This window comes from Pteronotus mesoamericanus, unplaced genomic scaffold (assembly GCF_021234165.1).
Source record: "Pteronotus mesoamericanus isolate MK-2021 breed Mesoamerican mustached bat unplaced genomic scaffold, CSHL_Meso_final scaffold_167, whole genome shotgun sequence".
In the NCBI taxonomy this organism is placed as follows: domain Eukaryota; kingdom Metazoa; phylum Chordata; class Mammalia; order Chiroptera; family Mormoopidae; genus Pteronotus; species Pteronotus mesoamericanus.
This window is the reverse complement of record NW_026555308.1, coordinates 29,691,168-29,716,709: the sequence shown is the minus strand read 5'-3', so window position 1 is coordinate 29,716,709 and position 25,542 is coordinate 29,691,168. Positions and strand designations below refer to the sequence as shown.

Genomic DNA, 25,542 nt, shown 5'->3' with positions numbered 1-25,542 from the left:
TCATAAAATGAGTTTGGAAGAGTTACCTTCTTAATTTTTTGGAAGAGTTTAAAAAGAATTAGTGTTAATTCTTTAAATGTTTGGTAGAATTCAGTAGTAAAATCATGTGGCCTTGGACTTTGTTTTTTGAGGGGGAAGGGGTTCAGTTACTAATTCAGTCTCCCATGGTAGGAATTGGTCTATTCGGATTTTCTATTTCTTCCTGGTTCAGTGTTAGAAGGTTATATCTTTCTAGAAATTTATTCATTTTTTCGAGGTTGTCCAACTTGTTGGCATATTTGTTCATAATAGTCTTTTATGATCCTTTGTATCTGTTTGGAATCAGTTGTAATGTTTTCTTTGATTTTATTTGTGTTTTCTCTTTTTTTCTAAGCCTATTTAAGGATTGGTCAATTTTCCCTTTTCAAAAATGAGTTCTTAGCTTCACTGATCTTTTCTATTGTCCTTTCAACCTCTATAACACTTATTTCTGCTCTGTTCTTTATTTTCTTCCTTCTGCTAACTTAGGGCTAGTTCTTATTTTTCTAGTTTTTTGAGGTATAAGTTAGATTGTTTATTTTAAATGTTTTTTCTTAATGCATGTATTTATCATACAATTTTTCCCCTTAGGAGTACATTTGCTGCACCCCATAAGTTTTGGTATGTTGTATTTCCATTTTCATTTGTCTCATGTTTTTTTGTTTCCCTTTTTATTTTTTATTCCTTCTTTGACCCATTGGTTGTTTAGGAGTGTGTTATTTAATTTCTACATATTTGTGAATTTTCCAGCTTTCCTCCTGATATTGATTTCTAGTTACATACTATTGGGGTCAGAAAAGATACTTGATATGATTTCAGACTTCATAAATTTGTTAAGACTTGTTTTCTGACCTAAACCTATGATATCCTACAGAAGATTACACATATACTTGAGAAGACTGTGTATTCAGCAGCAGTTGAATGGAATGCCGATATCTGTTAGATCCATTTGTTCTAAGGTGCAGTTCAAGTGCAATGTTTCCTTATTGATTTTCTGTCTGGGTGATCTATCCATTGTTGAAAGTGGAGTATTGAAATCCCCTTCTATCATTGCATTGCTGTATATTTCCATCTTCAGGTCTGTTAATATTTGCTTAATAACTTACATACACTAATGTTGAATGCTTATACTTACTACTGTTATATCCTCTTGATCAGTGGATCTCTGTGTCATTATACAGTGACCTTCTTGTTGCAGTATTTGACTTACTGTTTGTTTTGTCTGATAAAGGTATGGTTAGCCCTGCTCTCTTTTGGTTTGCATTTGAATTGAATATCTTCTATTTCCTCCTTTCCAGGCTCTGTATATCCTTAAAGCTGCAGTGAGTCTCTTGAAAGCGGTATACAATTGGACCCTGTTTTTATATCCATTCAGTCACTTTATGTCTTTTGAATGGAAAATTTAATCCATTTACCTTTAAAGTAGTTATTGATAGGTAAGAACTTACTATTGTTATCTTGTTAATTGTGGTCTGGCTGTTTTATAGTTCACTTTTCCTTTGTTCCGTGTGTGTGTGTGTGTGTGTGTGTGTGTGTGTGTCTGTGAGTGATTTGATGATTTTCTGTAGGAGTATCCCTTGATTCCTTTCTCTGTATCTTTTGTGTGCCTACTGTAGGTTTTTGCTTTGTGGTTATGAGGAGTCCTACATAAAACATCGTGCAGTTACGTCTATAGTATTTGATAACAACTTTAATTACATACAAAAACTACCTTTTTACTCCTATTTTATGTTTTTGATATCACAATTTGTATCTTTTTATATTGTGTATCAATTGTTGCAGCTATAATTATTTGTTAACACTTTTGTCTTTTAACCTTCGTGCTAGAGTTAAGTAATTTACATACTACCATTACAGTATTAGAATATTTTGAATTTGATTATATATTTACCTTTACCTGTGAATTTTATACTGTAATATGTTCTTGTGTTACTAAGTAGTGTTCCCTTATTTCAGTCTGAAGAACTCCCAGAGCATTTCTTGCAAAGTAATGAAGTTATAATGAACTCCCTCTGCTTTTCTTTGCCTGTGAAAGTATCTCTCCTTCATTTCTGAAGGATAACTTTGTTAGATGAATATTCTTGGTTGACAAATTTTTCTCTTTCTGCTCTTTGAATATATTATTATCCCACTTTCTCTTGGCTGGCAAAGTTTCTGCTGAGCAATCTGCTTTTAGCTTTATGGGAAGGGAGGGATGTTCCACTGTATGAGGTGATTTCTGTTTTTCTATTTTCAAATTCTCTTTAATTTTTGAAGTTTCTGTTATAATATGTTTTGGTGAAATTCACTTTGGGTTGAATCTGTGTGGGGACCTATGAGCATCATGTACCTATCTTAAAGTTCACATTAATTTCTCTGTATGATTAAACCTGTTATTGATGCTCTCTATTGCAATATTTTCCATTTCTATAATCTTAAACTCCAGAATATCTGTGTGGATGTCCATACATCTTCCCAGATTTGAGAAGTTTATAGCCATTATTTCTTTAAATAAGCCTCCTGCTTCTCTCTCTCCTTGTTTGACTCTGGTAATGCAAATAGTGTTTGGTAATGCAAATACTTGCTGGTGTGCCATAATTTGCATAGGTTTTATTTACTTTTTTTAAATTCTTTTTTTCTCCACTGATGGGATAATTTCCAATGACCTATTTTATTTTTATTTATTTTTTTAAAATTTTAATTTATTTTTTCAAATACATTTGTCTCTGCCTACCCCCCACCGCTTCCCCTTGCCCCCTCCCTCCTTCCCTTCCTCAGCTCTTCCCCTTTGGTTTTGTCCATGAGTCCTTGCTTTCCCCTTCCCTTCCTTTTCCCCACCTCTCCTCCCTCCTTCCCTCTTGTCTCTGTTGATTTCTTTTCCTTTCAGTGTTGCTGGTCTTATTTTCCTTGCATCTTTGTATTGTTGGTTAGGTTCCACTCATAGGTGAGATCATGTAGTATTTGTTTTTCGCCCCCTGGCTTATTTCGCTTAGCATAATGCTTTCCAGTTCCATCCATGCTGTCGCGAAGTTTAGTAGTTCTTTTTTTCTTTCTGCTGTGTAGTATTCCATTGTGTATATGTACCATAACTTTTTGATCCAATCATCTACCGATGGGCATTTAGGTTGCTTCCAACACTTGGCTATTGTAAATTGTGCTGCTATGTACATTGGGGTGCATAGGTTCTTTTGTATTGGCATTTTGGTGTTCTTAGGGTATAGTCCCAGCAGGGGAATCACTGGATCAAAAGGCAGTTCCATTTTCAGCTTTTTGAGGAAATTGCACACTGCTTTCCACAGTGGCTGCACCAGTCTGCATTCCCACCAACAGTGTACTAGGGTTCCCTTTTCTCCACAGCCTCGCCAGCACCTGTTGTTTGTTGATCTGTTTATGATGGTCATTCTGACCAGTGTGAGGTGGTAACTCACGGTGGTTTTGATCTGCATTTCTCTGATGGCTAGTGATGCTGAGCATCCTTTCAAATGTCTCTGGGCCCTCTGTATCTCCTCCTTGGAAAAGTGTCTGCCAATAACATATTTTAAAATTCACATTCATTTTTTTTTTTGTATGATCAAATCTTTTATTGATGCTCTCTATTGCAATTTTTTCACTTCTATTATTATAATCTTAAACTCTAGAGTATCTGTGTGTGTTTTCCTTGCTTTTTTTGTATTTTTATTTAATCTCGTATTTTTTTTTTTACATTACCTCTTAGTCCCCTTATACTGTGTAGTTCTTCTTTTTTAAATTTTTAATGACTTTTATCTCTGTCGAACTTATTTTGTTCATGTATCTGGATTGCTGGTTTTTTTTTGTTTTTGTTTTTTTTTTTTATTGAGTTGTCTGTGTTCTCCTGTAGCTCACTGGGCTTACTTAAAACAATTATTTTGAATTCTCTGTCATTTAATAATTCTTTATTTATTTGATGTCAATTACTAGAGAATTAGGTTTCTTTGGTAGTGTCATGTTTGGGGTATTTTTTCATGGTACTTGAAGCCTTGTGTTGATATCTATGCTTTTGATGGAGCAATTGCCACTTCCAGACTTCACAGGCTGGTGTGGGTGGGGAAAAACATTTATCATGGGTGGGCACAAGGCTGCTGGCTGCATGGGCTGTGGTGGTTCCAGGGAAGCCCCCTGTGGCATAGTCTCCATGTAGGTCTGTTTGCTGAGGTCAGTATTGGCAAAGATTTGCTCAGATCTCAGTGGCCAAGACTGTGGTTGTCCAGACAACTGATGAGGCCTTTAGGAGTCTTTGGTGGTGAATGCTGTTGGGGACCTCCTGATCTTTTTCTCCCACTGGGGATGTCATGGCTCAGGAGATCCCTCTTGGCTTCAGGCCAGGCTCAGGGGTGCCATCATGGTGGAAGTGGCATTGTGTCTGATGCACAGGTGCCCATCGAGCAGCCATGGAGTCGAACTCTATACACAGGTGCTTGCAGCGCAAGAGTAGCTCAGGAGCCTGGGGTCTGGGGCACTGACTAGCTCACAACAGTGGTTGCTTTGGTGCCTGTGATGCAGGGTCATGCCCAGCAGCAATGAAGCTGGGGACTGGAAGGAAGGCACTTTTTTAGAGATGGCAGTTCTGGGGCCTGAGGCACTGCCCAGCCCTCAGTGGCACTGGCTCTGGTGTCTGAGATGTGAGTGCATGCAGAACAGCTACATAGTCAGGGCCTGAGATGTGGGTGCATGTGGAGGGGCTGTGGCTCTGGGAGCGGGGCATAGGTGGCCTTTGCGGGGACCAGTGGCAGCCCTGGTTCTAGCAAGAAGCACATCTTGTCTGGAGTCCAGGGCGGTGATGGCTGTTGGTTACCTCAGACGTGAAAGCTGCCAGTGTCTTCTGTGAAGGGGTCTGGGGGTCATACCAATGAACTTTACAGTGTAGCCCGTGGCTTTCATGGGGCCCTCAGTTGTTGCCAAGCTGTTGTTTTGCTATGCAGTGTTGGCTGTAGGTTCTGAGTTGGACTCTTGACTCCTCCCAGGCCTCTATCCATGCATAGATAGCTGTCTATTTGTTTTTTGTTGGGGACAAAGTTATCGCCTATTCCACTATCTTGTTCTTTTCTCCCTTATTTCACTGGCTACAAACCTCCCATATAATACTAAATGGAGATAGTACATACTGTGTTGTTCTTGATTTCTAGCAGGAGTGTCCAACTCAGCCCACAGGCTGCATGTGGCCCAGGATGGCTATGAATGTGGCCGAGCACAAAATTGTACATTTATTTAAAACCTGTATTTTTTGTTTTCATTAGTGTTTGTGTATTTAATGTGTGGCCCAGAGATGCCAAAATGTTGAACACCCCTGCAGGGGAAGCACTGACTCTTTTACCAGTGAGTATGTTAGCTGCAGGTTTTTGTTTGGTTGGTTGATTGGTTTTTTTCTGTAGCTGTCCTTTATCACATTGAGGAAATTCCTTTCTATTCTCAAATTGTTGGGAGTGTGTATCTAGAATGGATGTTGGATTTTGACAAATGCCTTTCCTCATTTGACCACTATTATTACTTTTACCCAAAATTGGTTATTGGCACTTTGTTCAGAATGCTTTGGACCCTATGGATTTTGAGGCCATTGCAGATGGGTTTGCCTACACAAACAATCACACCCAACCTTTGCTAGCCAACTTTTTGGAGCACAGGCTTATAAATAGATTTCTTTCTTCATTTTTCTCATATATTTCTCTCGAGTTTCAATGGGACTCTCAGCTCATCTAATGTAGTTTATGACATAAATTGTTCCTCTGGTTCAAACATGTTTTTATACTTCAAGTATCAAATTTTGTATCCAAAAACTTACTGAATCTGAGGAAAAAGTCTCTTTCAACATTAAATAATTATCATGTATTATTAGAGCTTTTATGCATGATGCTGAGATTGGGAACTTTTTTGTTTATTCTGCATCACAGCAACTGAGGTATCATAGACAAAGTAGGATAATGAGTCTAGATACAGGATGAGAGAAGGAAAATGCAGGAATGCTATTTTGTTCTTTGCTGACGCATGAACAGGTTGGGGGCCCACTGTCACCTATCACTGTTCACTAATAACCCAGAAGGGTATAATCTTCTCCCCAATATATTTTAATAGGAAGAACAACATTAATACTTTAGTATAAAATTATACATATTTATATATAAACAAAGTACTTGAACATACTTGATGTGTGTATGTGTAACAGTTATGTGCCACTTACTGATGGGGATATGTTCTGAGACATGCTTTGCTAGGTGATTTCATCATTGTGAGACTGTAACGGAGTGCGGTTACACCCACTGAGATGGTAGGGCCTACTGACACCTAGACAACATGGTACCGTAGCCTAGTGCTCCTAGGCAACAAGCCTGCACAGCACGTTACTGTATAAAACAACACAAGATAAAATCAAGCACAGGAGAAAATGATGCAATCAAGAGACAGGGTAAATGCAAGATGTATGAGGCTGCTTCCAGCACAACACGGCATACTATGTTAACCAAACTTTTCTTTATAAGTAGAAAGAGTACACTCAACAATAATGGAAAAAGTATAGTATAAGAAGTACATAAACTGATAACATAGTCATTTATTATCACTATCAAGTATTACACACTGTGTGTAACTGTGCTATTCTTTATACAGCTGGCAGCTGGCAGTGTAGTAGGTTCATTTATACCAACATCACCACAAACATGACTAATGTGTTGTATTATACTATGACGTCACTGGGTGATAGAAATTTTCAGCTCCATTACAATGTGTATGTGCATATGATGAATTTCTTAATTTATTTCATCTCCTTCATTTAGTAGAAAGGCACACTGCTGGGAATTGCTAAGTATGTACATTTAGAGTTTGGATTCGTGCCAGAACATACCAGGCTGACAGTTGCTTCTCCTGTGCATGTATACTGCTGGAATCACAGACATGCTCAGATAGACCTGCACAGTAACACTGAGGTTCAAGTGATAATAGAAGAGGCTAAAGAATAATAGCAGAATCGGTGAAATCACGGGGCAATGGTATAGACCTTAGTAAGAAGAAAAGGCAGACCAAAGGAAAATAGGGGTGTGAGCTCTTCTCACCACTCTTTTTCTTTCTTTCTCCTTTTTTCTTTCTCTTTTTTTTTTTTTTTTTGGTGGGTTTTCTAAAGAATCTTTTAAAACCAAATTTTGGGTGTCATTTGTTCCTGGTAAACATACATTCACAGGGAGGTAAGAGAAAGAAGTGTGCATTGATACAGGAAGAGATGGCAGGCCAAATTTGGGCTGGAAAACACAATTTTCATTGGTGAAAATAGACTGTGGGCTAACTTACTTTTGAAGACTATTTATAAAATTATTTCCTATTTGGTACCTTTACTTGCTTTATGCAAATTTCAGTTAGTTACCTAAAAAACTTGCATCAGAAACCAAGACAAGGCCATTAATCCCATCTGCCAACAATGAAGCGCACTCAAGAATTGTATTTACCTGGTTGTTGCCTTGGGGAAGGAAATTTCATCAGCCTGCTACACTATCTCACCCAATCTAAACAAGATGACAATGATACGAGCTGGGTATTACTGCCTCACTTTCAGGATCTGACAGACCACCTTCGGACCGCACTTTTGGAATGAACTCACACTCTGAACTGAACTCAAGGAGTGCAATAGTCTTGCTTGAAATTTAGAATTTCTCTCAAAAATCCTAAAAATGTTAGTAACCTAATCTTTTTTTTCCCCATTTTTCAGAATACAGAAAGAAGGCATAGAAATGAAACCAGTTCTTTAATGCCTAATCCTGCTCAGTCTATTCACTAATATGAGAATTTGCTAAAGAATGGAGTGATTGCAAGCTCCGTGAGGCACAGACTCTCTCACCTTTGGGTTAGCATTCACTAAAATTTACAATAATGTCAAAGTAGGATCTTGCAGTAATACTTCATTTGTTCCAGCTGAGTTTTACTCTAAAATATTGAAGAAAGTCCAGCACTCATCCAATGTATGCGTGCACTTTGGACTAGTTAACATGTTAATCAAGGAAAGGGCTGTGCTGTCCAACTACTAGATAAGTTATTTGGAAAAGAAAAAATACTTGTCTATGAATTTGTGGATGAAATGTTTCCAAGAAGAAATTATAAATGGGCCCTATTTTAGTTCTTTCCTATTACGAATGACAGGCTTAACATTCCTAGAAACCTTAAGAATATAATGACTACATCTTTAAAAGCCTCCAGGGATTATTGTACATTAACATATCGGAGTCAGTAAATTATTTATCTATAAATTAATCTCAATTTCCACCCCCCATTCAATTTGAAAGCTAAACTTCTGAGTCTCCACTTCAGCAACTTTATATCTGAAGAGTCTACATCTGTAAAAACATTTCTAGTGGACACACAAAGACAACCCCCAGAGAAGCAAATAAAATGAGATTTACGTATATAGCAGCCTTCCTACAGTTACATTCCTCACAACAGTGGATTCTAATTTGATGCCAAATAGAGGTTATATAACAAAATCAGTGAGCATGTAATTCTTTTGGTTTCAGTGAAAAATGCAGGTGCTTAAACAATTCTGTATTTCTCCATTCACACCAAGATAGATGAGTTACATCTTTGTCTGTGTCGTGGAGGCACAGGGCTCATTGGTTAGGAAGAAGTGTTGTTTGATTGCGCTCTAGAGTAGGTGGCAGAAAAGTGCAAGCTAAGTCTGGGCTCCAAGGCCTGTGTCACAGTTGCCAAAACACAAATATCAAACGATGGATTTAAATTTTCAAGTCATAACAGATTAAAAATTATTCAACCAGACTTTACTCAGCATTCCCATACAAATCACTTTATCAGTTAATAAGACCACCAGCCAACAATTAAAGACTATAGCCAACACACAGATACTAAGCCTATTTTAAGGAACTAGTAATTCATTGTGAAAATTCTAATCTGTCCATGGTTTGGACTATTTGCTAAATTAAACAACCAGTGGTTTTAAAAATCTTGTTAGTCTTTTTTGAAAGCATAACAACACTTTAATTTTATGAACTTGAAGGCATTACAAGCCTATGTTTCAAGGATCCTCCAATTTACTTTTAGAAGACAGGTTGAACATGTAGTCATTAATTTTCACTCATTTTAGGTTTTGTTAACAAAGATGCTACAAACATTTAATGCAGTCACTGAGTGATTCCTATGTCAAGGGCTGAGAAGACAGCATCTTCAAGAACAGATTGACAGGCAACTTGTGTGCAGAAAACTTTCAGCATGAAAACACTGGGCAGGCAGATGAAGCAGAGTTTGAAGCAAATTAAAAAAAAAAAACTGGTTACAATATATATAACATGAAATTTTAACCATTTTAAGTGACTAATTCAGTGGCATTAAATATATTCACGATGCTGCAGAACTATTTCCACTATCCATAATCCCAGACAATGCACAAAGTTTTGTTCATTTATTTCTTTATGAATACAGCCAATACCGAGTGTCCACATGTGGCAGGCACTACTTTAGTCCTGGCGTTCGGCAGGAAGTAAGATAGACATGATCTCTGTCTTCATGGACCTTATGTTCTGGGTAACTATGCTTCTCATTAGCCTTCAACTCTATAAAACTCGTGGGAAAGAGTACCGTTTTGATACGATATCAATGGCATGACGCAAGCCTTGCCAATAATCCACTTCCAACATCACAGGATTGTTCAGAGATGTTACAGCAGAACATTATCTACCTTTCACTATTATTTTGGGTCACTGCTTTAATAGGGTGAGCTATGTTCTTAACTGATGGATACATGTTATACTCTATGTGGGCCTTCTGCATCTGTCATTTAATTCAACACGTGATTAAATTGTGTGTACCACAGAACTGGTCATAGAAAAATACGTCAGGTTTTCTAGTATTTTCAATTTTAAATTTGGGATTTTATTTATATGAAATGTCCAGAATAAGCAAATCAACAGGGACAGAGAGTAGGTTAGTAACTGTTAAGGGATGGAGGTGAGGGGGAGGGAAATGGGGCGCGATAGCTTATGAATATGGGGTTTCTTTTGGGGATGATGGTAATGTTCCAGAGTTAGTAGTGATGGTCACATACTGTAGAATATACTAAAAACTACCAAATTGGGTATTTTAAAATGGTGAATTTATTTTATGGTATATGACTTTATTAAAAAAAATCAAGTTAGGTATTCAGTCAACCTGGACATAGGAGTAGCGGGAGGCCAAATTTTAAAAGTGCATACACTCTACCAGTGGGCCCTTCTTAGAGACTGCATGAACCAAGTCAATCCATTCTGAGGTGGCTGAGGACAAGCAGTATGTATGGGAATGGTCTGAGAACCCAGACTTGTGCTGGGCAGTATCTGGACCGAGCAGTAAGTAGGCAAGGAAGTCATCTGATCACACTAGACGACCTACTTTTGAGATGTTTGTGCAGTGCCCCAATACATTCCTTAGTCATACTCAAACTCCCACATCTGCAACAGGAACCCAGCTCTAGAAACTGCAGGGATGTACCTATGGAGAAACTCAGCACCACACATACCTAGGAGTCACGGTACACCCCTCCCACGCAGTATGTGCCAACCTTAGAAACGGAAACTAGACTTTTTTCATGTAAAGGAATCAAACATTTTGAAGCTGAAACTTATTTCACATTAAAATAGTTGATGAAAGGTCTGCTGTTATATGCAGTAATGGGGAAATTTATTCATTCACCACTCACTTGCTCAATTCATTCATCTACTGTGGTCATACTCAACTCCCAGGGATTGACAATGATTTTGAAGCAATCAATATGCAAAAGGCCACATACAAATGGAATGACTGTTGCAAAAGGACTACAAAAAGGTGTTAAAATTTCACTCTTCCAATTTGAAGACATATAAAAAGCATATGCAATGCAAGCCCTTAAAAACCAAAGATACAAAGTGACTTGATATGGGAAGTGTCCAGCACTTTCTCACTTGGTTTAGAACAAAAGTAACAGATTGCTCAAGAACTCAAACATGCATACAATTATGATTTTATTTCTTAAAATATACAGCTAAATGATAGCTTTACAGAAGGCAAAATAAACCACACATCCATTTTAAGAAAAATCCTTTTCCTATCTTTAAATCTAAGGCCCCCTCTAGTGTTTGGAAACAGTCACATGCTGCACACAATGCAGCAGAAGGCACAGTCACCGCATCTCACCGGAGACCTTCCAAAACAAAAATAATACTCGGTTCCATTCACGTGGCACGAAGATCAGTGAGAGAAAATGCCTAATCATAATTAATACTTCAAATCCCTGCTATGATTCACATATTCATTATTCTCTCGTTCAATAATTTGTTCTGTTATTTACTGCTGGGTTGATTTTAGATTAATACTTTGTTACTAAAGAAAAAAACATATAATGCATGTAGAGATTTTAATCTCCCAAACAAGATATATACCTTCTTGGAAAGCCACAAAAAATTAATTTAGTGTTACCAAATGGCCTATTCTGCTTTTATAGAAGTTATCAGAAACTAGTATATTTCCTAAAGTACATAAATTTATTATATTTGGGAATCAGAAATTTCAAACTAGATAATAAAAACTCACCGAATCTGTAATTTTTCTAACAAACCTTTCAGTACCCTGCAAAAAAATGTGGGAAGTGATGCTCTGAGGGCAAGTATTGGCCCTGAAGAAAAAGATGTAAAGGAATTCTTAAAAGTTTATACAGACATGACACCACGTAAAGCCAGTGATTTAATCTCACATACCATTTTTAAAAAGACTGATTAAAATTAGGGGGAGAAAAAAAAATGCTTACTTTCTCGGCTAAAGCCTTTAAATGTCTGCTTCCATGTTATATTACTGAGTTAACAAAAGAAAATGATGCAATCTCAAGCAGGAGGCTGACAAAAACCTTATTAAGCTATTACTTCACATTCTTAAAAGTTAAGAGCAAAATGAAAATTTGAAAACTCAATAGTTCTTGAAACAAGTTTAATCTGTATTAACTCTATTTAAATAAATGACTGATTTGCCTCTCAATATTATCATGTGGCTTTTCTGCACTGATCCTGCTTCCTGTTCTCAAACTTGTCACTTGTAACAGCTCTAAGTGAAAAACACAGGACATCTAAAATGAATGGGTTACATTTACAATTGGTCTAAATAATTAAGATATCTATATTCAAACAACTAGGACGCAACATTTTTAAAGTGCAACACATATACCCTTTTGGCTCAACATGAGAAGTTATATAACTGGAAATTACTGCAGTCATTTCTCCTAGAACAAATTTAGTGAAAAGCTGTTTTGAAAGTTAGCCATGAAATTAAAAATTATGAGAAACACTGAAGAGTCATTTAAAAGGAGTATATAAAATGCAATTACAAATTGAACAAGAATGGGAGAGGTAGCATAAAGTAAATAAAATCAAATAAATACTATACAACAGCATATAAAATTTTGCTTATAAAAATTGAAAACTGCATCTTAAAACATCCATTTTACCCTTCATATGAGGGTTTTACAGTGAAATTACAATTTGGACCTGGAGTCTCTAAAGATTTTCCAAATGTTATTAATTACTAGTATTGTTTTTTGCCAAAACCTCTCTGATCTGTCGGTCAAGTTCACTTATTATTCGGTCCTCGTGATTATACACACCCGTCCTCATCAAAGTATCCCTTTCTTCTATTAGGCGAGTCAAATAATCATCCAAACCTCCTTCCAATGCATTGCCATGTGGACCATCCATTTTTCCACTTGCAATCTCTCTGGAATCCTGGTACTGTTTTTGTTCTTGTTGCCTTAACCTGAGAAGTCAAGAACAAATACCACTCTAGCAGGCAACAAATATTGTTTTGATTTTCTTAACAACGCCATTTAAAACAAAGTGATTTAATGGTAAAATACGTTTTCAGTAATATTTTCAGGAAGAAAACAAAAACTGGTGTTACACTTGGCAGGTCAGAGTTAGCACACTTATAAAAGACAGTTTTAAAAACAATACTTGTTTTTCTGATTATAAAGTACACGAGAACTGCAGAAATTGTGGAAATGTGTAAAAAACAAAATACAGTCATCATAATCAGAAATCAGTCTGAGTAATAATTTACTGTATTGCTTTTCAATTAAAAATGCATGTGTATTTTAAATACATATTTTTGTACAAAATTATATATGCAGTGCTGTATGTTATTTTCACTTATGAGTCAAGAAGAAAAGTCCTTACTGTTATGAAGTTTATTTCACTAATTTTTCATAGAAAGTGAAATTCTATAAATGTACATTTTAAGACTTTGTAAGGATATCTTCAAGGAAGAAAGGCGAGCAGGTGGCAAACTTGGATTTGGGTATTTCTAATATAGTATTGTTAATCACACTGCCTTGAAAATGAAGACCACACTAGATGGGTAGTAAGGGCAAGTTGGACATGGAGTATGTTTTAATTTAATTTAGAATGTACAATTAAAGTGTAATTTTATACTCTGTGTAACTGACTACAAGAATGTTTCCATTTGCAACTACTCCGATGTTCTGTATTTATAAATAAGATAAAGCAGTTGCATATAAGCCCCTGTGTCTAGATGGTCTTCGGAGTAAGCAAGCCAATGAGAACCAAACCCATTTCTGAATTTGCCCGTGCAGTGGGTGAGAGGAAGAGCCAGTGAGAAGTGAGTCCTGCTCTGACAGGCAGGACGACTAGGCCCCAGAAAGGGTGCAGGTCTGTTGGTAGGACACAGTTTCACTTGTTCAGGCGACCCTCTGAAACTTCAACTGTTTCTTAAGATTCCCCACAAAAAATTGGAAAGTGAAGAATACTGTCCAAGGACACCAAATATCTCCTATCTGTTTTCAGGAAAAACAAAAACAAAAACCAACTCCTATATAGAGAGGGCGCTGTGCTTTGGGCCTGGGGTGGAGACCAAGCGGTTGATGGGATACTGGTACCAATTTTAGCAATTCACATGCATGCACGAGGGGAGAGTTTTGAGCAGTTGCTTCCCCTGTTGTAATTCGTATAGCTCCCTTGGAGGAAGAGGTAATTTAGGCAAACTAATGATATACAACAAGTTATGAACCAGAAAGTTCAACTGTTCCTTGTTCATCTGGTTATGCACAAAGGACTAACTAACCTTTCGCACACCTGATTGCTTATCTCTACCAAAGCTTAACCAAAATGCAAATCATCATGGTAACTATAGGATCTTAGCACCCTGTAGTAGATGAAGTCCGTATTGATACCAAAGGAAACTTCACTTCCCTGACAAACACACACTATGTCTGGACTCCACTCATACACTTCCTGTCACTAGGAACCTACTGCTTTGTAGGACTTCTGTTCATAAGTGCCTTCTCATACTGAACTTAGTGTGTCCCCTAATACTTTCCAATATGTAGCTATGATCCTGCTCAAGAGGATAACCTACTACTTTACTTCTTTTCAATATGGTAGCCCTTCAGATATGTAAAGACAGCTATCTATTACGTACTCTGCCCAAGAGTTCTCTTCAAGTTCATTATCCCTTACTCCTAAAGCCATTTCAGCACAACAGTGTGGTAATACAAGGGGGAGGAGATATGAAGAGACTAAATGGTAATGGGGAAAAAAATACAATAAAAAAAAAAAGGAAAGAAGAAAAAAACCTTCTTGGTCACATTCCATTGGAAGCTCTCTAGGTAGCTGATTTCTCTTAAAGCACATTGGTTAAGAACACCCTAGAGGTGCTGAGTACTGAACACTTCTACTTCACTGGCTCTTTGGCAGCCACGTCACACTGTTATTAGTGGCCACTTAAATCCTCCAAGGAAGGCTTCCTTATGTGAACTGTTTTTTAAATATCTTGGCCATCCCTTAAATTTTTCTTAAGACTTCTGGTCAAGATGGCAGCATAGACAGACATGGCTTGCCTCTTTGCACAACCACATCAAAATTACAACCAAAAATACAGAACAACCAGCATTCAGAACTGTCAGAAATTGAGTTGAATGGAAGTCTGACAACTACAGAATTAAAGAAACCACATCCATCCAGACTGGTAGGAGACGCACAGATGCAGAATGGGCTAGTCAGTCACCCATGTGTGGTGGTTAAAAATTTGGGAGGGATATCTCAGGAGTGAGGAGTCTCAGCCCCACACCAGGCCTCCCAGCCCAGGCTTCCGGTGACAGGAAGATAAGCCCCCACAACTTCTGCCCCCCAAAACCAGTGGGGATTGAATCAGTGAAAGAAACAGCTGGAGCCCCAAGTAGTTCTTCTTAAACAATCTACACATGGACTCACCTACTCAGACTCAACTCCCTCTGAGTTCCAGTACTAGGGTAGCAGTTGGAAAGGCACCAGTGGCACACTGGAAGTAACTGAAGTGGCTGGCATCAAGGCGAGCAGAGGCCACTGTGCCTTTTCTAAATGCTCATCCCAGAGAGCCACAAAGCCACAGAGCTGGAAAGCTGGACCTTATCTGAGACTCCATCAACCTGGCTAACACTGTTTGATCTACCTTCTTATTAGCCTACCCAAGCTGTTTTTCCCTATTGATGGCTGGTCTTGGCTCATGCTGCACAACTTAAATCCTCTCAAACAAGCTGGCCATAGTGAGCCCAGGCCTGGAACTAGCAGCAGCCAGCCTAGATTCACAGCTTGGCTTCACCTGGGACTCTCCAAGTCCTGCACAAGCAGCAGCCATCTCAGATTACTTTATAGCTCATGCAGGGTGGCCTTAGGCAAAACACAGGTGGGGGCCTGTACCACCCAGGAAACCCCAGGGCCAGTGCACTCAGTGGACAGCTACAGATCATATCTGAGCACCACCACCCTGCCCCTGCACAGCTGATCCCCAACGGAGGGCAGAGGTAGGTGATAAGTGGTCACAGCCAATCCTTGCAGCTGACTAGCCTGGGTATATCCCATCCATTGATCTGCCAACAGTAACCAAAGCTCAACTATAAGAAGATGGTGTACTCAGCACACATGATGAGCATACCTTGAGTACCAAGCTTGGATAATAGGGGAGGCCGTGCCACTGGACCCTATAGAACACCTACTATATTAGGCCACATTACCAAGACACAGAGTCAAAGCAGTTCTACCTAGAAATACATAGAAACATACAAAGGCAGGGTGCCAAAACAAGGAGACAAAAAAAAAGTGACCCAAATGAAAGAACAGAGCTAAATGAAATGGAAATAAACAATCTAACAGATACAGAGTTCAAAATATTGGTTGTAAGGAGCTCAAGGACCTTAGTGAGGACCTCAGCAGCATAAAAAAGATCCCGTCAGAAATGAAGGATTCACTAATTGAAATAAAGAACAATTTACAGGGAAACATCAGGAGAGTGGATGAAGCCAAGAATCAAATCAATGATTTAGAACATAAGGAAGCAAAAAACAACCAATCAGGACAAGAAGAAGAAAAAAGAACCCCCCAAAATGAGGATAGTATAAGCTCTGGGACAACTTCAAGAAGTCCAACAATTGCACCATGGGGTGCCAGAAGGAGAAGAGAAAGCAAGAAATTGGAAATCTATTTGAAAAAATAATGAATGAAAACTTCCCTAATTTGGTGAAGGGAATAAACATGCAAGTCCAGGAAGCACAGAGAGTCTCAAACAAGATGGATGCAAAGAGGCCCATTCCAAGACACATCTTAAGTAAAATGCCACAGGTTAAAGATAAAGAGAATCTTAAAAGCAAGAAGAGAAAGAAGTTAGTTACCTACAAGGGAGTTCCCATAAGACAATCAGCTGACTTCTCAAAAGACACTTTGCAGGCTAGAAGGGATTGGCAAGAAATATTCAAAGTCATGAAAATCAGGGAACTATAGTCAAGATTGCTCTACCCAGCAAAGATATCGTTTAGAATTGAAGGGCAGATAAAAGCTTCCCAGACAAGAAAAAAACTAAATGAGTTCATCATCATCAAACCATTATTAAAGGAAACATTAAAGTGACTTATTTAAGAAACAGAAGATCAAAGCTATAAACAATAAAATGGCAAAAAATATGTATCTATCAACAACTGAATCTAAAAAGCAAACTAAGCAAAGAAGAAGAACAGAGACAGAATCATGGATATAGAGAGTGTTTTGATGGCTGCCAGATGGGAGGGGGGTATGGGGAATGGGCGAAGAGGTGAGGTGCTTAAGAAGTACAAATAGGTAGTCAAGTACAGCATAGGAAATGGAGCAGCCAAAGAACTTATGCACATGACCGATGGACAGAACAATGATTGGCGGGGGGATTGCCTAAGGGAGCGGGGGGTGCTGGGTTGGGGGGCGAGGGGGGAAAATCAGGACATAACAGCATAATCAATAAAATATAATAAAATAAAAAAAGATTTTTCTTATAGTTTATACAGAAGACTCTCTTTTGACTGTAATATATTTAATTTTGTTAGATTCTATTATCTCTGAATCCTAATTTTTAAGCTATTAAATATTCAATTTTGTATGACCTACAAATTTGATAGACAAATGGTTATTTTCGTTCAATCCACCAAAACAATATTTAGCAAACAGCAGAGTCTTAATACATATTTATTAAATTGAAGTCAAAAAGAGCTATAGTCATGCATTGCCTAGTGATGTGGTAGCCACCCTAAAGTCATAGTACAACTCATAACATGTCTGTGATATTGGTGTAAGCAAACCAATGCACTGCCCATCACATAAAAGCATAGAGCATACAACTGGGTACAGTACATAATGTTTGATAATGATAATAATAAATGCCTGTTACTGGTTTATGTGTTTATTATACTATACTTTTTATCTTTATTTAGAGTGTACTCTTTCTACTTGCAAGAAAACAAATTTGCTATAAATTTGTTGTGCAGGCAACCTCATACATCTATTTACTGTGTCTCTTGACTACATCTTTTTCTCTTCTGTTTGATTTAATCTGGCATTGTTTTGTACAGGACTGTGTTGTGCAGGCTTATATCCTAGGAGCAATAGGCTATACCACATAGCAATGGTGTGTAGTAGGCTCTACCTTCTAGGTGTGTGTAAGGGCATTCTGTGATATTCACATAACAACAGAATCACCTGACAATGTACTTCTCAGAATATATCCTTGTCATTAAGCAATGCATGACTATATGAGAGCAAAATTTTGAAAGACAAGGATTATATAAAATTAATTTGTTACATCTTCTAAGTCCACAACACAGTAGATATCATATACATATTTGCTGAATACAAGAAGAATAATAGCATGAATTGCACCTTATAGCACGGCACCGTAGACCTTGACCTTTTCCAACTGATATTTACCTATTACTATTCTAAATGTACTTATTTAATCAGCTCTGAACCCACCTAATATAATGACTAAGTTTTCCCAGCTCATACATGGAAATGTCAGGCGATATTTTGTCATGTGAACTAAATTGTATCCCCTCACATTAATATGCTGAAGCTCTATTCCCCAATGTGATGGTCTTTAACTTTTGGGAGATGATTTGGTTTAGATGAGATCATGAGGGTGGGGACCTCATAACGGGGCTAGTGCCACTGTGCAAAGATACAGCATGCTCTCTGTTCCCACCATGAGAGGACAGTGGGAAAGTAGCTGCTTGCAAGTCAGAAAGAAAGTTCTCACTAGAAACCAAAAATGCTGACCAGTGGTCTTGAACTCTACACTCCAGAATTAAGAGACAATAATTATTATTGTTTAAGCCACCCATCCATGGTACCTTATGGCACCCAAGCTAAGACAGAATGCTTTACTGAAACAAAAATGCTATTATTTCTTGATAAACTAAGTTAAAAAAAGTCTCCCCTCAATCTCACCTCCAGAAAGACTAAAATTTGTTCTTATGCTGCTTCCTAAAGATGACTTTTCTAGCACAAAATATCACTGAAATTATAATTAAGATGAACATGACACTACAGAGAGGCATAGTGTAGCAGAGTAGTTAAAAATACAACTTCTGGAATCAAATCTGAACTCTGGTTCCAATGAGTTACTAGCTGTGTGACCTTGGAGACGGTACTTAAATTTCTTTACTTCTTGGTTTCCTAATCTCTAACATGGGGATAATAGCTTCTTCAAAAAGTTGCTTTGGGATTAAAAGAAAATGAGACAGACATGTGAGGCAATTAAAATAACTCCTGGCACATGGTAAGAGTTCAATAAATAAAAGCTACTATTTAGGACTTCCAGCCAAGATGGAGGCGTAGGTAGATATACTTTGCTTCCTCACACAACCAAAAGAAGGACAACAACAAATTTAAAAACAAAAAATAACCAGAACTGCCAGAAAATCAAACTGTATGGAAGTCTGACAAACAAGGAGTTAAAGAAGAAACATTCATCCACACTGGTAGGATGTGCAGAGATGGGAAGCTGGGGCAGAAAGGATGTGCAGCAAGACTGCGGCTGGCAGACAGGGTGGTCCCACATTTGCATGAGGATAAACCGGGAGGAACAGCTAGGGAGCAAGACAGACCATGCAATCCAGGGTTCCAGTGCGGGGGCGGGGGGAAGCCTCAAAGCTCTGACTGTAAAAACCTGTGTGTGTGGGGGTGTGGGGGGAGGGTTGTGGCAGTGGAAGAAACTCCCAGCCTCACAGGAGTGTTCCTTGGAGAGGTCTGCATGGTCCTAAAACGTACACAAAACCACCCACCTGGGAATCAGCACCAGAAGAGCCCAATTTGCTTGTGGGTAGTGGGGAAAGTGACTGAAAGTCGGCAGGATGCCGAGCAAGTAGCATTGTTCCCTCTCGGACCCCTCCCCAACATACAGAGCCACAACGCAATGAAGTGGCTTACCCCACCCTGGAGAATACCTAAAACTCCACACCTTACAAGAAAACAGGTGCACCGAGACAAAGAAATATGTCCCAAATGAAAGAACAGATCAAAGCTCCAAAAATAGTACTAAGTGATGGAGAGCCAACCTATCAGATGCACAGTTCAAAACACTGGTAATCAGGATGCCCACAGAAATAGTTGCAAAATAGAGGAAAAAGTGAAGGCCATGCACAGTGAAATAAAGAAAAATATATAGGGAACCAACAGTACAGGGAAGAAAACCGGGACTCAAATCAATGATTTGGAGCAGAAGGAAGAAATAAACATTCAACCAAAACAGAATGAAGAAACAAGAATTCAAAAAAATGAGGAGAGGCTTAGAAACCTCTGGCACAACTTTAAACGATTCAACATCCAAATCACAGGAGTGCCAGAAGGAGAAGAGGAAGAGCAAGAAACTGAAAACTTCTTTGAAAAAATAAGGAGAACTTCCTCAATCTGGTCAAGGAAATAGACTTCCAGGAGGTCCAGGAAGCTCAGAGTCCCAGAGAAGCTGGACCCAAAGAAGCACACACCAAGAAACATCATAATTAAATTACCCAAGATTAAAAATAAGGAGAGAATCTTAAAAGCAGCAAGAGGAGAAAGTTACCTCCAAAGGAGTTTCCATAAGCCTATCAACTGATTTCTCAAAAGAAACTTTACAGGCAACAAGGGGCTGGAAAGAAGTATTCAAACTCATGAAAGGCAAGGATCTACATCCAGCAAAGCTATCATTTAGAATGCAAGGGCAGATAAAGTGCTTTTCAGGTAAGGTCAAGTTAAAGGAGTTCATCATCACCAAGCCCTTATTAAATGAAATGTTAAAGGGACTTATCTAAGAAAAAGATCAGAACTATGAACAGGAGAAGGACAACAAACTCACAATATCAACAACTGAACCTAAAACAAGAACAAAAACAAACAAACTAAGCAAAGAACTATAACAGGAATAGAATCACAGAAATGGAGATCATATGGAGGATTATCAACGGGGAGGGGTAGGGGGAGAAGGGAGGAAAAGGTACAGGGAATAAGAAGCCTAACTGATAGGTACAAAATAGACGGGGGCGGGGGGGGAGGTTAAGAATAGTACAGGAAATGGAGAAGCCAAAGAACTTTAATGTGACCCATGGACGTGAACTAAGGGGGAGGAGGGTAATGCTGGGCGGAGAGGGAGTCCAGGGTTGAGGGGGATAAAGAAGAGAAAAATAATGGGACAACTGTAAGAGCATAACCAATAAACCATTTTAAAAAATAAAAAGCTATTATTTATATTATTACTATAACTAAATTGGAAATTTCTTATGCTCTTTATAATTAAAAATTCAGTATAATTATCTTGAAATAGTAGCAACAATCCTGTAGTTACACAAGTATAAAATGTAAGATATTAATGCCATGAATGGAAACGAAAAAGCTAGATTTACTATAGCTACATTTATGACAAAACTTTTGAGTGTAATAATGGTGTTTGGCATAATTTTTCTATTTTACAAATCAGCTGTATTTTATAGCGTATGATCTACTTTATTCTCTGAAGACCTGACATACTTTCCCTGGACCAGTGACCAATGAAAGGTTGTCCTCGTCCTGGATGGTGGCTCAGTTGGCTGGAGTGCTCTCTCATGCATCAAAACAGTTGCAGGTTCAATCCCCGGTCAGGGCACAAATGGGACACAGCTGATTGACAGCTGACAGTTGTTTCTCTCTCTCTCCCCCCTCGCCATTCTAGTCAGTGGGCATATCCTCGGGTTAGGATTTTTAAAAATAATTATAAAAGGTTGTTTTATTGGAACTTGTGTTTGTAAAAGAAATGTAATGTTCTAGTTACTCTACCTGTTCAATTCATTTCTTATATCCAACAATTCCTGTCGCTCAGTTTTTACTGTATCTTTTTCCTCAGAAGCCAAGTAACGTAGTCTCATCTGTTCCAATTCTTCTTGCTGTTTTTTAAGACGAGCCATTTGACTTTCTTGCTCCCGCTTCAAAGAAACAAACAGAACAGATTCTTAATATTAGGAATAAATACATTTCATATGACTTTGAGTTGTGATTATAATCCTATTTGACAGTACCCATCATATAGCCATGCACTGCCAACTCTATGAGTCATACATTATGCAGAAATGGCCAGGTTCTCTTTTGAAACTCTTTCCGTTACTTCTCCTCTTGTTAAAAGCCATAATCTTTCACGGCCCAATCCGTGACCAAGGTTAGCTGAACAGCATAACAGAAGTTGAAGGCAAGAAAGAGTCTGAAGACAACACAACAAATCGCCCCAAGGAACAGTGGCAAGAGCAGCATCTGAGAAATGGTTAATTACATAAAAATGTACCAAGAAAAATTTAGTAATTGTCCCTACACTGCCACTAATTCTACTCCCATCTCAGGTAACAATATACCTTTCTACTCTTTACTCCAGACTCATAAAAAAAAAATCTATGTGCATGCGAAAATGTCTTTAAAATACATGTGTAATATTCCACAGGATGAATATTCTATGATTTTTTTTCAGCCACTCTCTTAAGAGACTTTTGGTACTATAAACAATGCTGCAATAAAACACTCTTATCATCTAACATCATTCACAAATGTTTCTACATACTTTTTTAGGGACATGTGCTTTTCTTTCTTTAGGACAGAACCCAAAAATGGGAGAGCTAGACCAATAGCTATGTGTCATCTTAAAAAAAATTATTGAATAACAGAAAACTGCCAAATCACAAGTGTACATTTTGATAACACTTCACCAAATGAACCACTTGACCACCATCCAGATCAAGAAATAAAAAATTATCGGAACCCCAGATATCTCTTTCCATCCTTTCCCAGACATAACCACTCCCCTATTTTCTAACATCACAAGTAAGTTTTGACTGCTTTGAACTTTATATTAATGGTACTGGACAGTAGATATTACTTTATGGCTGGCTTATTTCACTTAATATTGTTTTCAAATTCATTATTATGTGTAGTTGATGATTAAAGTTATTATTTGGCATTCCTTTGGACAAATACATAATTTATTCATTCCATTGCTGAGGGACATTTTGGTTAGTTTCCAATTTTGTATAATAGAGCTGATATGAACAATATTGTACATGCCTTTTGGCACATATGTATATATGCATTTCTATTGGCTATATACTTATGATTCAAACTGTTGGGTCATCAGGGTATGAGAATTTCAGTGGTAGTAAATATCATCAAACAGTTTTCCAAGTAGTAGCACAAATTTGTACTTCTATGTGAGCACTCCTGTGGTCAATGTTCTTGCCAACACTTGATAATGTCAATTTTTTTCCCCATTTAAGCCATTCTTATAGATTATGTAGTAGTATCTCATTGTGACTTTATTTTGCATTTTTCCAAAGACTAATGAAGTTGAACATGTTTTAATATTTTTAATGGCATTCGGATATCTTCTTTTATAAAGTTCCTGTTCAACCATTTGGCACTTTGCTCTACTTGGCTATCCATCTTTCTTTATTGACATGTTTGTAGTTCTTTATTTATAGGGTGGGGCAAAAGTAGGTTTACAGTTTTGAGTATGGGAAACACAGTTTATTTTTTATATTATTTATTAATTACTATATTTTCTATACAAACAACTATAAACCTACTTTTCCCCACCCTGTATACTGGATAAGTACTTTGTCACTTAATTCAATTCCAGGTATTTTCCACTCTTCTCGGTCTTGCCTTTTCACTGCTGTAATGGTATTTTTTACTTAATTTTAATACAGCCCAAATTTATCTATTCTTTTTTTGGCTAGTGCTTGTATGTCCAATGTAAAAAGTTTTTGCCTGTTTCAGTCTTAAAAGCACTCTTATGTTACCCTCCTGAAGCTTCATTTAGATCAATAATTCATATGCAATTGAATTCCTCTCCTCATAGACAGCTCTAGTTGACCTAGCAATACTTACTGAAGAACACCGTCCCCCACCCCGCCACACACTGCTTACAGTGTCATCTGTCATATGTCACCTCTGTCCATTATGTGTATACGTTTGTTTCTGGATTTTCTAACCTGACTGTCTCTATCCTTGCACTAAAAGTATACTTTCTTAGTTACTGTAACTTTTGTGACAATAACTCTTAGTATCTGATAAAGTCTTCAGCTTTTGGCTGTTCTTCAAAATTTTCTTAGTTATTCTTGACTCCTGCATTTTCATATAAATCTCAATTTCTAGGGCTGGAAAAAAGTCCTGCTGGGATTTGATTATGTTGAATCTACAGATCAATTTGGCCAAAATCATCGATTCTTTAATCAGTGAACATGGTTTACCTCTCCTGTTATTTAGGTCTTCTTAAATTTTAATATTTTATCCATCTCTATATACTAAGAGCAGTATGTTCCTTTGAATGTGCTGCTAGGTATTTGGTGTTTTTAGATGCTGTTGTGAATGGCAGAGTTGTAAGGTTTTCTTCTCTACTCTTATCTAGTATAGAAAACTGGAAATGATCTTTATGTAGTAACTTTGTTTCCCACAAACTTACTAAAGCCATTAATTCTGGTAGGTCATCTCAGCCACTTGTTGGTTTTCTAAGTATTTAATAGTGTCATTGGCAAATAGTGGCAGTTTTACTTTTCCCTTTGCATCTGATCCGCCCTTTCTTTCTTCTGGCCTATTACACTGGCTAGAACCTCTAGTACAATGTTGATAAATGGTGATAGAGGGCATCTCTCTCTCATTCCTGATCTCAGGAAAAAAACCTTTCCTTAATTTAAGAAAGATCATTCTATGCAAATATTCTTTTATTAGATTAAGAAATTTCCCTTACATTCTTAGGTTGCTAAGAATTATGGATGGATATTGACTTTTTCTGCATTTTTATATGATCACTTAATTTTTGCCCCTTTATTCTTTTATGGTGGTAAATACCCAACTTTGCCTTTAGTTAATAAATAAACTTGATTGTGATGCTTACAAGTTTTATACCTTATGTTTATGAGACTGACCCATTTATTTTGTTCTTATAATATCCTTATCAGATTTTAGGTTCAAGATTATGCTGGTCTCATTTTAAAAAAGTAAGAGGTATTTGCTCTTCCTAGTTTCCAAAAACAATTGTATAAATTTTGTATTATTTCTAAAATGTTTACTAAAATTCAAATGTGAAGTCATCTGGTTCTGAAGACTTCCTTGTGTGAAGGTTTTTCACTACAGATGCAATTTATCTAATAATTATATAAATACTTATGTTTTGTTTCTTCTTGTGTCAGTTTTATAAGTTGTTTTTCAAATTCACATACAAATTTTCATACTATTCTCTTATTTCTGTAAATGCCTGTGGAATGTGTAGCCCTGCTCCCCTTTTTTATTCCTGGTTTAGGACTTACTGCTGATTCTCTTTTTGTCCTTGAATACTCATTGCCAAGGAAGAGGTTCCTTTCAAAAAACAAATTTTTGCTTTATTTTGTTGTACATTTTCTTCCTATTTCATAAGTTTTACTCACCTGAACTATTTCTTTGTTTCTAATTTCCTTACTTTCTTGTTCTTTACTGACTGGAAGTGATAGAGAATAGATTTTTTGCCTTTTTTTCTTAAATACACTTGCTTATAAATTTCCCCCATAGCACAGCTTTCATTAAGTCTCATGCTTTGCTGTTCTATTTACATTATTTTTCAGTTCAAACTATCCTCTAATTTCACTTGTCTTAATGTCTTATGTCAATTTCACTTATGAAGGACATTTTCACGGGGTACAGAATTTTCAGTTGGTAATTACTTTCTTTCAGCACTTTAAGGATATTATTCCACTGTCTTATACATTCCTTCACTTTTGTTGAAAAGCCA

The 25,542-nt window shown here is 37.4% G+C and overlaps 1 protein-coding gene across 2 annotated transcripts in view; it reads right to left on the bottom strand.

Annotated features, from left to right (window-relative positions):
- Positions 1-10,965: 10,965 nt before the first annotated feature.
- Positions 10,966-25,542, bottom strand: part of CEP120 (centrosomal protein 120) — a 73,272-nt gene continuing 58,695 nt past the window's right edge. For both annotated transcript variants that reach the window (XM_054589898.1, XM_054589899.1), the window contains 2 exons: positions 21,576-21,721; positions 10,966-12,753 (listed from right to left, as the gene is read on the bottom strand). In XM_054589898.1, coding sequence (XP_054445873.1) covers positions 12,519-12,753; positions 21,576-21,721 — 381 coding nt within the window. In that variant the 3' untranslated portion in view covers positions 10,966-12,518. The remainder of the gene's footprint in view (positions 12,754-21,575; positions 21,722-25,542) is intronic.